This window comes from Balaenoptera musculus, chromosome 15, assembly GCF_009873245.2.
Source record: "Balaenoptera musculus isolate JJ_BM4_2016_0621 chromosome 15, mBalMus1.pri.v3, whole genome shotgun sequence".
NCBI lineage: Eukaryota > Metazoa > Chordata > Mammalia > Artiodactyla > Balaenopteridae > Balaenoptera > Balaenoptera musculus.
Window position 1 is genome coordinate 50,007,332 of NC_045799.1, and position 14,380 is coordinate 50,021,711.

At 48.8% G+C, this 14,380-nt stretch overlaps 1 protein-coding gene across 5 annotated transcripts in view; it reads right to left on the minus strand.

Annotated features, from left to right (window-relative positions):
• LMF1 (lipase maturation factor 1) overlaps positions 1-12,176 on the minus strand; it is a 91,584-nt gene extending 79,408 nt beyond the window's left edge. For 4 of the 5 annotated variants that reach the window (XM_036824810.1, XM_036824812.1, XM_036824811.1 and 1 more), the window contains exons 1-2: positions 11,984-12,176; positions 925-1,234 (exon numbers count right to left, since the gene is read on the minus strand). In XM_036824810.1, coding sequence (XP_036680705.1) covers positions 925-1,234; positions 11,984-12,176 — 503 coding nt within the window. The remainder of the gene's footprint in view (positions 1-924; positions 1,235-11,983) is intronic. The other variant, XM_036824813.1, reaches the window with a different exon arrangement.
• Between the last annotated feature and the right edge of the window lie 2,204 nt (positions 12,177-14,380).

Genomic DNA, 14,380 nt, shown 5'->3' on the forward strand with positions numbered 1-14,380 from the left:
AAGAATGTCAGGCCACCGAATGAACCTTTCCTCCCAGAAAACAAAGGCTCCAGTGGGAACATGGCAGGAGGAGCCCCAGAGGTGCTTAACCTCCTGCTCCTCTACACAGACACCACCCCTCCTCCACTTCCTGCTCATCCACGCAGACACCACCCCCTTGTCTACTTCCTCCATGTCTACACAGACACCCGCCCCGACCCCAGAGCTTTCTCTCAAGGCTTCACCTTCTCTTACAGAGTCCTCTGTGCTTCCTCTAGTAGGTGATTCTTCCCCAGGGACAGAGCCTAGAACTTGAAGAAGAGTGGCACCCCCTCCTCCACTGTCAAACATGGCACAGTACTTCATGGCCCTCAATTTTCCTCCAACCCTATCCAAGCCACACGCTGCACTGATGCCCCCGTCTGTGTTTCCATGTGACTCTCCCTCCATGGAGCCCAACGCTGCCTCTGACCTGTCCGGCACTGGAGCCTATTCCCCCCAGCAGGGCTGGCCTGAACTGTGACCGCTGGCACCAGTTCCTCTCGAACAAGGAAGGAGCAGGTGGGAGCAGGAGCAGAGGAGTAAGCCTCCAAATCAAGCCCCACCACCAGAGTGCTCCCAGCAGCCCACCCAGCAGCTTCCACCTCCATCTCATGGCCCCCCAGCACAAGAGGCTGGCAATGCTATCTCAGGTGTGGCCATGACACTCCCAACAGAATCGCAATTACACCCAAATAAGGAAGCTCCTGGATTTTGGTTGAATGCGACCAGCAGTGTCTACCACAGCCTAATTAAAAGGGTGATATTTTCCAAATTAACGTAAGAAGGAAGCTCACTTGCTTGCTCCTGTTGCCAGGAGGCCTCGTTGGGCTCTGAGGGGTAACACCCCTAGAACCCTGAGTTACCACGCGCCTGCATTATAGGTGCCCCGTCCTTCCCTCTTACCAGATCTGCCCCACGTTGACCAGGGATGTGTAGAGGACCCAGAGAGCAGCCATGAGAACCATATTGGCACAGCCGGAGACCAGGATGAAAGAGGAGATGCCCAGCCCGAGAAGAGCCAGCGCATCCAGGTTGAAGTCCATGTGAGACCAGTCCAGCAGCCAGAGGACGGTGGGGGCATAGCTCACGGTCTCCCAGCTGACTTGCCCACGGAAGTGCTGCTGCACACTCCTCAGGTACACTCTGCAGGGCAGCAGTCCCCTGTCTCCAATCAGCTGCTTGTTCTGATGGAAGGCCACCAAGAATGCCACAACTGGAAGGAAAAGAAGACAAAAGGAACATGAACAGGAATACAGCCCTCTGTAGATACTTTTCAGACGTGCAGGGCCTCGGCTAGGCAAGAAGATGAGGTAGAGTCTAACCAGTGGTTTGGAATCAAAGCGTGGACTCAAGGGGTCTGAGTATTTCACAAAATCTTGGGGGAGATATTAGAAGATCCAACCTGGAGACGTCACAGTGTATGTGTATATGTACACATAGCTACGTGTGTTGTATCTACTTATACACAATGTATACGTGTATATAAAATAGACACACATTTATATAAAATATGTGCCTGATTACATAAAATGGTTAACTATCCCAGAATGAACTTTGCTTAAAGAAAATTTACAGTAAAACACTCATGTTAGAAAAATAGAAAGGCCTCAAATCTAAACTTCTACTTTAGGAAATCAGAAAAAAGAGTAAATTATATATAAAACAAGCATCAGAAAAGACTTTTTTAAAAAAAATTATTTATTTCTTTATAGCTGTGTTGGGTCTTCGTTTCTGTGCGAGGGCTTTCTCTAGTTGCGGCGAGCGAGGGCCACTCTTCATTGCGGTGCGCGGGCCTCTCACTATCGCGGCCTCTCTTGTTGTGGAGCACAGGCTCCAGACGCGCAGGCTCAGTAGTTGTGGGTCACGGGCCCAGCTGCTCCGCGGCATGTGGGATCTTCCCAGACCAGGGCTCGAACCCGTGTCCCCTGCATTGGCAGGCAGATTCTCAACCACTGCGCCACCAGGGAAGCCCAGAAAATACATTTTTAAAAAGAGGTGAAATCAGTGAAATTGAGAACAGGGAAAAAAAATAGAGAAAATCAATAAAACCAAAAGTTGGTTCTTCGATAAAATCAATATAATTGTTAGAACTCTAGTCAGACTGACCAAGCAAAGGAAAGAAGACACCAATATCAGGGATCAAAAAAAGAACACTGCTACAGATCCCACAGGTGTAAAAAGATAATACAGAAATACTATACATCTCTCTAAGATCTTAAGTTTGACAACTTAGATGAAATAGGCGAATTAGTTGAAAGACGCAAACTACCAAAACTCACAAAAGAAGAAATAAAGATAATACATCACAACCAGCCAACTTCATCTCAGAAATGCAAGGCTGGTTCAACCCTCAAAAAACTATCCATGGGGACTTCCCTGGTGGTCCAATGGCTAAGTCTCTGCGCTCCCAATGCAGGGGGCCTGGGTTCTGTCCCTGGTCGGGGAACTAGATCCCACATGCTGCAACTAAGAGTTCACACGCCTCAACTAAAGATCCTGCATACCTCAACTAAAAGATCCCGCATGCCACAACTAAAAGATTCTGCATGCCGCAACTAAATATCCCGCACGCAGCAAGGAACATCCCAAGTGCCGCAACTAAGACCCAGGAAGCCAAATAAATAAATAAATAATTTTAAAAAAAGAACAATCAATGTGATCACCATACTAACAAACTAAATCAGAAAACCATAAGATAGTATCAACAGACCCACAAAAAAGTACATGAAATAATTCATCCATTCATGGTAAAAAAAAAACTTCCAGCAAATTAGGAATAGAAGGGTACTTCATCAGTCTATAAAACGTAACTATGAAAAACCTACAGCCAAGATCGTACTTAAAGATTAATGACTGAATACTTTCCCCTGAATATTTGGAACAAAGCAAGACTATCTCTTCTCTTATTACTCATATTCAACACTGTACAGGAAATCCTAGCTAGTGCAATAAGGCAAGTATAAGAAATAAAGGTATATAGGTTAGAAAGGAAGAAATGAAACTATCTCTACTAATAGACTGCCTATGTAGAAAATCCCAAAGAATCGACAAAAAAGAAAGAAGAAAAAAAAAAAAGCCCTCATAGCACTAATAAGTGAGTTTAAGAAGGTCACAGAATATAAGACCAATATACAAAAGTCAATTATATTCCTATATATCAGCAATGAACAACTGTAAGCTGAATGTTTAAATATTACAATAGCCACCAAAAAAAGTGCCTAGATAAAAAACTAACAAGATATATGCAGAATCCGTACGTGGGAAACTACAAAACATGATGGGAGAAATCAAAGAAGATCGAAATAAATGGAAAGGTTCATTGTGTTCATGAATTGGAAGAAGAGTCAGCATTATTAAGATGTCAGTTCTCCCCAGTTTGATCTATAGATTCAATGCAATCTCAATCAAAACATCCAGTAAGCTTTTCCATAGATATTGACAAGCTGATTCTAAAATGTATATGTAAGAGAAAAGGAACTAGGATAGCCAAAATAATTCCGATAACGAACAAAGTTAGAGGACTCATTTTACCCAATTTCAAGACTTACTACAAAGCTACAGTAATCAAGACAGTGTGGTATTAGCAAAAGTACAGACACATAAATCAATGGGAGACTAGAGAGCCCAGAAGTAGACCTACACAAAGACAGTCAACTGATTTCTGACAAGGGTGCAAAGACAATTACAGAGAAAGACAGTATTTTCAACAAGCGGTGCTGGGAACAACTAGACGTCATATGCAAAAAAATGAACCTTGACACATAACTCACACTTTGTACAAAAATTTATTCAAAAAGGACCAGAGACCTAAATGTAAAACATAAAAGTATGGAACTTCTAAAATAAAATATAGAAGAAAATCTACGTGACTTGGGTTTGGCAATGAGTTTTTAGATACAACACCCAAAGCATGATCCATGAAAGAAAAAACTGATAAATTCTACTTTATCAAATGAAAAACTTTTGCTCTGTAAAAGACATTTTTAAGAGAATGAAAAGACAAGCCATAGACTGGGAAAAATACCTGCAAATCACATATCTGATAAAGGACTTGAATCCAGAATAAAGTACCATTAAAACTCAACAACAAGAAAACAAACAACCCAGTTTTTTAAAGGGCAAAAGATCTGAACAGATACTGAAAGTCATCTGCTTCATACAAAGAAGATACACAGATGGCAAATAAGCACATAAAAGATGCTTAATATCATTTGTTAGTGGGGAAACGCCAATTAAAACCGCAATGCAGGGGCTTCCCTGGTGGTGCTGTGGTTAAGAATCCGCCTGCCAATGCAGGGGACATGGGTTCGTGCCCTGGTCCGGGAAGTCCCACATGCCGCAGAGCAACTAAGCCCGGGAGCCACAACTACTGAGCCTGCGCTCTAGAGCCCGCGAGCCACAACTACTGAAGCCCACGCGCCTGGAGCCTGTGGTGCTCTGCAACAAGAGAAGCCACCGCAATGAGAAGCCTGTGTACCCCAACGAAGAGTAGCCCCCGCTCACCGCAACTAGAGAAAGCCCAGGTGCAGCAACAAAGACCCAACGTAGTCAAAAATAAATAAATAAATAAAAATTTTTTAAAACTTTAAAAAAAAACAACGCAATGCAGTATCACCACACACCTATCATAACAGCCAAAATCCAAAACACTGAAAATACCGAATGCTCCAGAGGATTCAGAAAAAGAGGAACTCTCATTCATTGCTGGTGGGATGCAAACTGGTACGGTCACTCTGGAGGACAGTTTGGCAGTTTCTTATAAAGTTAAACATAGATTTACCATATGACCCAGCAATTACACTCTTAACGTGTTCACCCAAGTGAACTGAAAACTTACATTTACACAAAAGCCTGCATGCAAATGTTTACAGGAGCTTTGTTCATAATTGCTAAAACTGGAAACAGCATAGATGTCCCTCAGAGCCTGAATGGATAAAAACTGTGGTGCGTTCATAAAACGGTATGATATTCAGAGAGAATATCAACGGAATGTTGATTCACTCAACAGCATGGAAAGACCTCAAGTACATTTTACTAAGTAAAGGAACCCAGACCCAAAGGCTACACACTGTAGGATTCCATTCATCTGACACACTGGAAAAGACAAAACCATGGGGCAGAACACAGACCAGAGCATGCCAGGGGCTGCAGGGGGAAGCTGATTACGTGCACAGGGGAATTTTCAAGAGATGTAACTATTCTGGTACAGTACTAGAGTGATGGATAACTATGCATTTGTCAAAACCCATAATTGTACATCATAAAAAATGAACTTTAATGTATATAAACTATCAAAACAACCCAGCCAGGAGGTCAGGGGATGCCAGGATGGAATGCAGACTGTGACAAATGAATCAAACTCTATCACAAATGTATCAAACTCTATCACAAATGTATAACTCGTTCACACTGAATGCAAGGAAAGAGGGAGGGCTGGCCTAAGAAACTTTGGAAATTGTTCTGAGTAAAAACTAAGGACAAAGACAAAAGTAACTGTATAGAAACACCGGAGTCTAATTGGGGGTAGGCGAACAATTCTAAGACTGCTTTGCATGTGCATTGGGGTTTAGCAAATAAACCATGGGGGATGGTGGGGCAAGATTTCTCACTAGTGGAGAAGGAGGTTCCAGATAAGCAAGAAGGGAAGGCCAACACACACCCCACGTATTGGATGAGAATCGGAGATGCCAATGAGGATTCATGTTTACCCTAATACACATTCAAATGGATATGCAGAGAAATGACCATATGTGAGTGAGCACACCCACATATGTAACATAGCTCTGTTTGCTAAGAGTCTGGAAGCAGTGACACCCCAGTAGCAATGGGCACTCTCAGCACAGCACCCAGATCTGGGTTCCTAACACCACTCTCCAATAAAAGGAACGAGGGCTCCTGGAGAAATGGCTGGTTTTAGGGCTGGGAAATGAAAGGAGCCTGCAGCATCCTGTAGTACCACAAAGTAAGGAAGCTCTCGAAAAATAAAGAATGGAGGCATGTCACAGGGATACGGGAGACAACTGGGAAGAACCACCACTGACCAGAGCCGGACAATTTGATACCACGAGTAACACTGCTGGACCACAACCCACAGTGTAAACAAATATGACAATTGCCAAATAAATTCCTTACAGAGGAGATTCAAATAACATGTGGAGATGCCCCCTCGGGGGGTCCCTGGAGCATGGACTGGACCCCATGACTGGGTTCCAGAGGACAGAGAACAGACGGAAAAAGGAGAACCTGACAGAGGAGACACCTGGCAGACACACCTCAACCAGGTGATCCAGGTCAGTATCACCCGTGATGTGAAGGGCACCTCTCCTCTGTGGGATTCTCCCCAAACCCAGAACCTGTCCAGTCACGAGAAGACACCAGACAAGCCCAATTTGAGGGACATTCTACCAAACACATGACCAGACTTGCTCAAAACTGTCAAGGTCATGAAGAGCCAGGGAAGTCCAGAGACTGCTGCAGACCAGAGGGGACAGAGGAGCCATGACGGCTATCGCAGTGCGGGGACACCAGATGGGAAGGGGTGCTGGTGGAAAACCAATAAGGTCTGGAGCTTGGTTAATAGTTTTGTTTTGTTTTTAAAGGCAAATGTTTCTTGAATACTACGTGCGGCTCACTGCAACTGCAGGAAGAAAATTGAGACCTGATCCCCCCATGACAGCAGATGTCCAGGATGTCATGAATAAAGACAGAGCACAGGACACCAGAGGGTCAGCAGGGAGGGCTCTCCTGGTCTTCTCCTCACACCCCTCCTGCTGCCTCCATCACTGGGCAAAAGCTGCCCAAGTCCACATGCCACCGACTTTCCTGGTAACGTGGAGGCCACCCCCACAGTGGTGCCCACCCAGCCCTGGCTGTGTGTGTGTGCACATCGACACACACGCACCCAGGTGGAGCCTGTCTCTCCCGACTCAGACTACATGGGGACCTAATTACCAATGGCTGAACAGCTGGACATCTTCCCTCCCCACAACCACAGTCCAATGCCATGAAAAAAAAACGAGATTTGGTCTCACTAGTTAAAAAGTAAATCTACCAACAACACGTTAAAAGGATCATACACCCTGATCAAGTGGGATTCATCTCAGGGATGCAAGGATTCTTCAATATATGCAAATCAATCAATGTGATACACCATATTAACAAATTGAAGAATAAAAACCATATGATCATCTCAACAGATGTAGAAAGAACTTTTGACAAAGTTCAACACCCATTTACGATATTTTCAATTTTTAATTTAAAAAAATTCAAAGTTTTAAATTGTGGTAAAATACACAAAGCATAAAACATACCATCTTAACTAAAAAAAAAAAAAAAAAGTAAATCTAAGGCAAGCATCATAGGAAACTTCCTACCTTACAGGAAAAAATGAAAATAGAATGGATTTAAATTTCAGAAGAAAAAAACCTATTCATTTTCACGCCTGTTATAGAAATGGCTAAATAAAGAAAAACATTTTCAAAAAATCATAGGATCTCAAAGCTAAACCAAACAACCAACCTTAGAAAGGCTCAGTCAGCCCCCACCCCACTCTAGGAAAGAGTCAGCCCTCTGCCCAGCTCTAGGAAGGAAGGCGACACCCCCCCACAGCTCTAGGAAAGGAGGAGACAGCCCCTGCCCAGCTCTAGGAAAGAAGGAGACACCCCCTCCCTCCCAGCTCTAGGAAGGAAGGAGACAGGGCCCAGGCATGACACTCTCAGCTGCTCCCTGGTGGGGTAACCCACAGACTGACCTAGGAGAGGTTACCAGGTCACCTAATATGCATTATCAAGGATGTCTGCAAATATTTTCTTTAAAAAATCAAAAAGAAAAAATTTAGTTTTCTCTCCCCTTCAGATAAAGTGCTATAAAATTAAAACAGAATCATCTCCGAAATGTCACTCTCCGATGGGTGGTTTTATGGGCTGTGGCTAAATTCTGGGCCTTAGAAAAATAACCTCCAGTACTTTTTCTTTAAAGGCGTGTGCTGTAGAGAGCTCAGAGGTAGGGCAGGTTTGTTCCTTAAACAAACTGGAAGCATTTTACAGAGAAGCTTGTGAAACCAAGCAGAGCATTTCATTAGCAATCGAGGGGCCTGGAGGGAAGAACTAACTTCCCATGAATCTTGGAAGCGCTGAAAGCTCAGAACAACAGAAAATGAAGCAAGATTCGAGTGCTCTTTTGGTTCCATTTTCTTCCTCAAAATTTCCAAAGAACACCTAAGAGTTCAGCAAATGCAGGTGTGTGTGGTTCTGCTGGGCTGCGCCAGTGCTGGGCCTGGGCGCTGACTGGCCTCAAGGCTAAGCTACCAGACCCCAGGTGAGACCTCTTGACCGTGAGTGAGACAAGCTGCCGCTGTTAGAGGGTGCAGTTTAGGTTCACCTCAGACGCTCCAACAGTGACTGGCAGCTGGGAGGAAAGACCTAATAAACTCCACTACACGTAACGTAAACAAGGAAAGACACAAGCATGACACTGCACAGCAAATCTGAACCAAAAGGATAGTACCGTAAACTGGCAAAGCCAGGAATCAGAGTTGGGCTGAAACTAGCTGTGAGATCTTTTTGAAGTAGGATTTTAAAAGATATATTATCCTGGGGACTCCAAGGTACCGTATGAAACTGGGGAGATAAATAATTTTGCTGATGTGTCAAAAAGTCCTCCATTCGCTCCAGTGCTCGCAGTTCCTTCTGGAGAGCACCATGGCAGTCACCTACACACGGTTACTCAGACGGTCCTGGCCATCACGGCGGTGGGTCCCATATGAGGGCACAATTCCTGGGGCCTGGGAGGAGCTCACCTTCTCCATCAGATCCTTGTTTAGCTTCAGGCTCTGGTCTGAGCTGGGAGCCTCAGTGCGTTGGTGGTCCCCAACGGGGTACATCTGGGACCCACTGGGGTGTCTGGACAGACACGGGCCTGGAGTCAGCAGACTAGGCAGGGCCAGAGAAGCTTGTCCAAAACTAGGGCAGGAGTCTTAAGTCTGAGTGAGCTCACCTGGGCCCTGAGAAGGAACGAGGAAGGGAGCTCAGAGCCACGCCATCACATGACAAGGACCCGGGCCAGGATGGCAAGGCAGCAGACTTGAAAAGCTCCCAGAGAGGAAAAAAGGTCCCTGTGGTATTGTCATATCATAAGAAATATTTATTTGGTCTTCGTCCAGGTTCCTGGCACAAAGCTCCTAAAACCCCGGGGATTTCCTGAGTGATGGGGTGAGAGGAGCATCTGTTATTCATAATAAGCCCCTTTCAACCTTACCTGGGTTTATACCAATGAGGTGATTCTTGGAGGATGGGGGCTGGTTGCCAGAGGAAATTTCAGCCCCACTCCTGACCTCTGACCTCCCGGGACGGGGAGGGGCTGGAGACGCAGCTGATCTCCAACAGCCAGGGATTTAATCAGTCCTGCCTGTGTAATGGAGCCTCCGCACAAACCCCAAATGGAGGGGTTCAGGGAGGTGCTGGGAGGGTGGCTCCCGGGGAGGGCGTGAGGGTCTACACCCCTTCCCACACCTTCCCTGGGCATCTCTCCCATCTGGCTGTTCCCGAGTCATGTCCTTTATGATAAACCAGTAACATAAGCAAAGTGTTCCCCTGAGTTCTGTGAGCTGTTCTGGCAAGTTATGGAACCTGAGGAGGGGGTCGTGGGAACCCCAATTTACATATGGTTGGTCAGAAGCACAGGTGACGGCCTGGACTTCTCATTGGCGTCTGCGGGGGGCGGGGCGGGTGTCTCGTGGGACTGAGCCCTCAGCCTGTGGGGACACCGGGCAGTTAGGGTCAGAACGAACTGACTTGCAGGACACTCAGGTGGTGTCTGGACAATCAGACGATTACTCGGTGTCAGAAAAAACCCACATCTGGTGTCAGAAGCATGTGAGCCGAAGAAATAAAAGTGTTTCCCTTTAGTCACCTGCAAAAGAGCGGGAGTCAGACTATGTAAAGACCCCTTGACACCACAAAGTTCTGAGGAAAACTGCTCTGAGAGCCACAGACTCAGGCAAGTGGACAATTTCTATGTATGCAAGGAAGGACACAGAAAGTTCACCTTCTCTGTATCCCTTCTTGGAAAGTTGTTTTGGGATATGCTCCAGTAAAGAGAGAGAATAAACCCCAAAACAAGACACGAGATCTGAGGAATTACAACTCAGAGAGAACAAGGGGCCTCTCGGGTGGGCAGTCTCTGACCTGAGTGTCACACCCAGGGCCTGGGGTGCTGAGCCGGGGAGGGGGGAGGACACAGTTGGAAAAGTATCCTGTGGTGGCACAGAGCAATGATAAAGACTGCAAAACGTCAAGGAAATTTTATGGAGCAGGAGCTGCTCCTAGAAGACAGAGGACAGAGGTATTAAACACCGTCCCTGGCTGCAAGGAGCTCCCACGGAGTCGCACAGACAGGTAGACTAATGACACTAAGAACTCTGTTAGATGTGCAGAGAGTGAAGGAAGCATAGGCTAGGGGTCCATTATTCAGCCTCGTGGTGGGGTCATCAGTCCATGAGGGCAACTGTAACACTCAACATCAAGTGAAAGCTGTGGACAGCCTGTGGCATTGTGGGAAATTCCTGGGACTTAAGGGACTCTGAGGTAGCTCACAGTCCCCAGGAGATCTGGAACCCTCCAGAAAGAAATCAGTACAGGGCGACTGCCTACTTGCCGGAGCCATCTCAGCCAGGGACCCTCGTCCCTGAAGATGGTAAACTGGTTCCTTCGTGCGGCTGAAAAACACTGACTCTACCCCAAATAGCGAGAAAAGATGGGGGGGGGCAGGGAATGCATTTGCCAAAGCAAATAATTCTGTGCTCAGCACCGGCCTTAAAATATCTTCTTGACCCACTGGTTCAAAACGGTTTCTTTCTTAACCCAACTGAGAACCCCTGTGGAGATCAAAGGCAGCCCCGCACACTGGAAAGCCGAGCTGAGTTTTTTATAAGCTGTGCTCTCTGCGAGTGAAGCCACCGGGGTTTTTCACTGTCATGGCGCCGGTTTAAGGGTCTGTTAAAGTCTCGCAGATTAACTTTGTCTTGACTCCATCTTTTGCTAAATAACAGCTCAAACGTTTAGAATGACTAATCCCGTGGAGAATAAAGCAATACTGGCAATAAGTATTTTCTATAGTAACTTAGAGCGCACGAGAGTCGTAAGTGAATCCCCCAGCGCCGCACACCAAGCCTCACCGCGCGCTGGGCCCTGGTCCCCGCGGCGCCCCGCTCGGTGTTTGATGACGGTCGCTGTGCAAAGCGCGGCATTTCCACCCCCTTGGAACGCATGTTCTGAAGACGCAGAAATGACGCCGGGACGGCCGGTGCCCGCGACGTGCAATCCCGGCCGGCCCTCCGGGTACCAGCGCCCTCCAGAACCCTCTAGAAGGGGGACTGCCCACTGGCCCCAGGCCATCTCAGCCGGGGGCTGTGCCCCATCCCCACTGGCCCCCGCACTGCCACGTTTGTCTGAGAAGCCCAGTTTGGCTTCAGGCACCGCTGCTCGGCTCAGGGCGTTTGCGCCCCTCCAGGCGTGGGGACCGGGGTGGAGGGGGTGTGCACTCCGCGCGCGCGCGCGGAGGGGGGGCGTCCGGGTGTCCAGCGGTGTTCTGGGGGGCGGCCTGGGGCGAGGGGAGGAAGAGAGGGAGGCTGGGGCAGACCGCGCGGTTCTCCGCCTGGTCAAACCTGGCTCGCACAGAACTCCGCAGGTGAGGCCGCACCTGCTGCTCAGGCCTCAAAGCTGCGGAGCCGCGGGGAGGGCGGCGGGGCCGCAGCTCGTGGAACCTGCAGGCGGCAAAGCGGAGTCACTGCCTCACGAGCTCCTGGTCAGTGCGGGGTCGGCGTGGGGGCCCCCCCAGACCTCCAGGACGGAGGGGCGCGCAGGGCCAAGGCTCGGCCGCGAACCCGCTTGGGGGTGGGCCTGAGGGTGGGGGGCAGGGCGCGAGCGGAGGGGCCACACTGGGGCGCCTGGCCCCGCGGACTCACAGTAAACGAAAGCGAGGGCCTTCAGGAGCACGATCCTGGTCAGCCAGAAGGTGCCCGCGCGGAGGCGGGCTGGGCAGCCCGCGGGGTCGCGCCCCGGCCCTGGCGGAGATTCAGGCGCCAGGCCCGCGGCCCCGGCCTTCCGCCTCCTCAAGGGCTCCTCCGGCGCCGCCATCGCCGGGCCGTCGGAGCGCATGCGCGAGGAGCGCCGCGCGCTGAAATGCCCCCGCCCACGCCGAGAGACCCCGCCCACACTTGGAGGTCCGACCAACTCCGGCCAGCCACGCCCATGCGCGGGGAGCGAGGACCCGTCCTGATACCGCGCGCGCTCCCCGCAGGTCGCTCGGGGCGCTGCAGCCGTGAGAGTAAGGGGGTGGGTTCGTGGAGAACGGCGCGACGCCCCACCTGGAGCGGGCTTGACCTACTCACTCATTCATTCACTCGCTCATTCATTCATTGAATTAGCCAAAGTTGCAGAGGCCCTCAGTGCACTCCCCTACCTAGGCGCCTACCCTCCTGGACCCTCACACTGGAGAGGGACGGGTGGCACTTCAGAAGCAGAAATGCAATGTGAAAGAGATTATTGGAAAGCACGTATCAGACCACAGGCCTTCTCCGCGTCCAGGGTGGCTGAGATGTGGGCAGCCAAGGACCCTGGAGGGTACTGCGCTCCTGCTGCACACCCTGGCTGTGTGTGGACTCGCATTCCTGCAGAGGAAAGGCCAGAGCAGCAGCTTCACCCCAGGGCTCCAGGCTGCCACTGCCTGAATGGGGTGTGTGGACCAGTACCTCACAGGTGTCCCCTCCCAACTCCCCATCTCTGCTGTCTGAGGAGGGTGCTGGGGTGATGATCACACAGCTAGTGAGGGACAGTGCAGGCAGCGGCTGGGCCCTAAAATTCAGACCCTCCAGCTTTCTTCCCCTTTACCCCCCACCAACCCCACAACATCTCTGCACAGGACAGCAAAGTCCCCTTAGACGGTCAGCGCTCCTATTGGCCCTCAAGACTGGACCTCCAGCTGCAGGGGAGAGTGGTGGGCTGAGGATTCAGAGTAGGGAAGAGCTTACTGACCAATGACCCAAGCATAACCCCAGTGAGGATACAAGCAACTCTACATTCTGAGGATACAGGAGAGGTGTCTCTAAGCAGGTGGAATGATAGGCATTCCTCAGAGGAAGGAAGAGCTGTGTGAGAGAGTGGAACTTAAGGGTTACTGGGTAAACTGTGGGGCACTTGGAAGGAAATGATTGAGGTAGGTGTGGTTTTTTCTTATTCATTTGTTAGAGCTCTTTACATATTAAAGATCCTCTTTTTTTTTTAATATTGCTTGGGATTTTATCTACTTTAAAGTATCTTTCCATTTCAAAGTGGAAGTAGATCAACATTCTCATTTTATAGTTTAAAAGAAAAAAATGTAAAAGTCCATGAGGTATAGTTTTCATTTTAACTATACCATTTTCATTTGTGTTGGCCACTGAGAATTCAAAGGTAAATATGAAATAGTTTTGATCCTGAAAGAATTCACAGTCTAGCAGGGGAGAGACAACCACTGAGTCATACAATGTGAAATGCACCACACACAAGCCCAGACAAGTGCGTGGTGAATTTCGTTAAGAAAGGTCTTCTTCTTGTCTGTATATTGCAAATGTTCTGGGTTTTTTGTTTGTTTGTTTGTTTTTACGTCTTGTTCCTAGTCTTTGGTATGTAAATTATCAATAGTTATGTGGTCAAATGATCAGTTTTTCTGGCATGTTTAATTATATCTTCACCTGTAGTATGAGCCCCATGAGGGCAGGGGTTGCCTCTGGACATAGGCTCTCCCAAATTAGGCTTGACCAGGAACTTCTGGAACCACCCCCCTCCAGCCCCCAGCTGCCGCCCCACCCTCCCATTGTTGGGGTAATAGCATTTACATGTATCTTATAGTGTGATTTTTTTTAAAAGCTCCCTTTTCTTGTCCATGAAAAACCCTCCCTCGGACCCCATCTCTAAGACCAATAAGAGATTTTCAACGGAGGGTGCAAGCATCTTCTGTAGGCTGGAGAGCCCCTAGCAGGAAGTGTGTGCCCGAGGGCTCAAGCCTTGGGGAGACCTGGCCGTACCCTGCTTCTGGGTCCTTCCACAGGAACCCACAACCCACACCTACCCCCCATACCCGCTGTTGTCCGGGTGCCACGTTCGGGATGAGCCCACACAGCCACTTGGGAAGAGTGGGGAGAGTCCAGGGCCCCCAGCCCAAGCCTGCCTGAGCTTCCCTGGGTCCCCGCCTGGATGTGGGAGCTGCACAGGGGACGGAGGCAAGGAAGGATGGCTCTGCTGTCAGGTGTGACCCCGGGTGCTGCTTTTCAGGTGGGGACAGTTTTCACAAAGGGCCCTTTGTCCTCAGCTTCCCCTGGCTG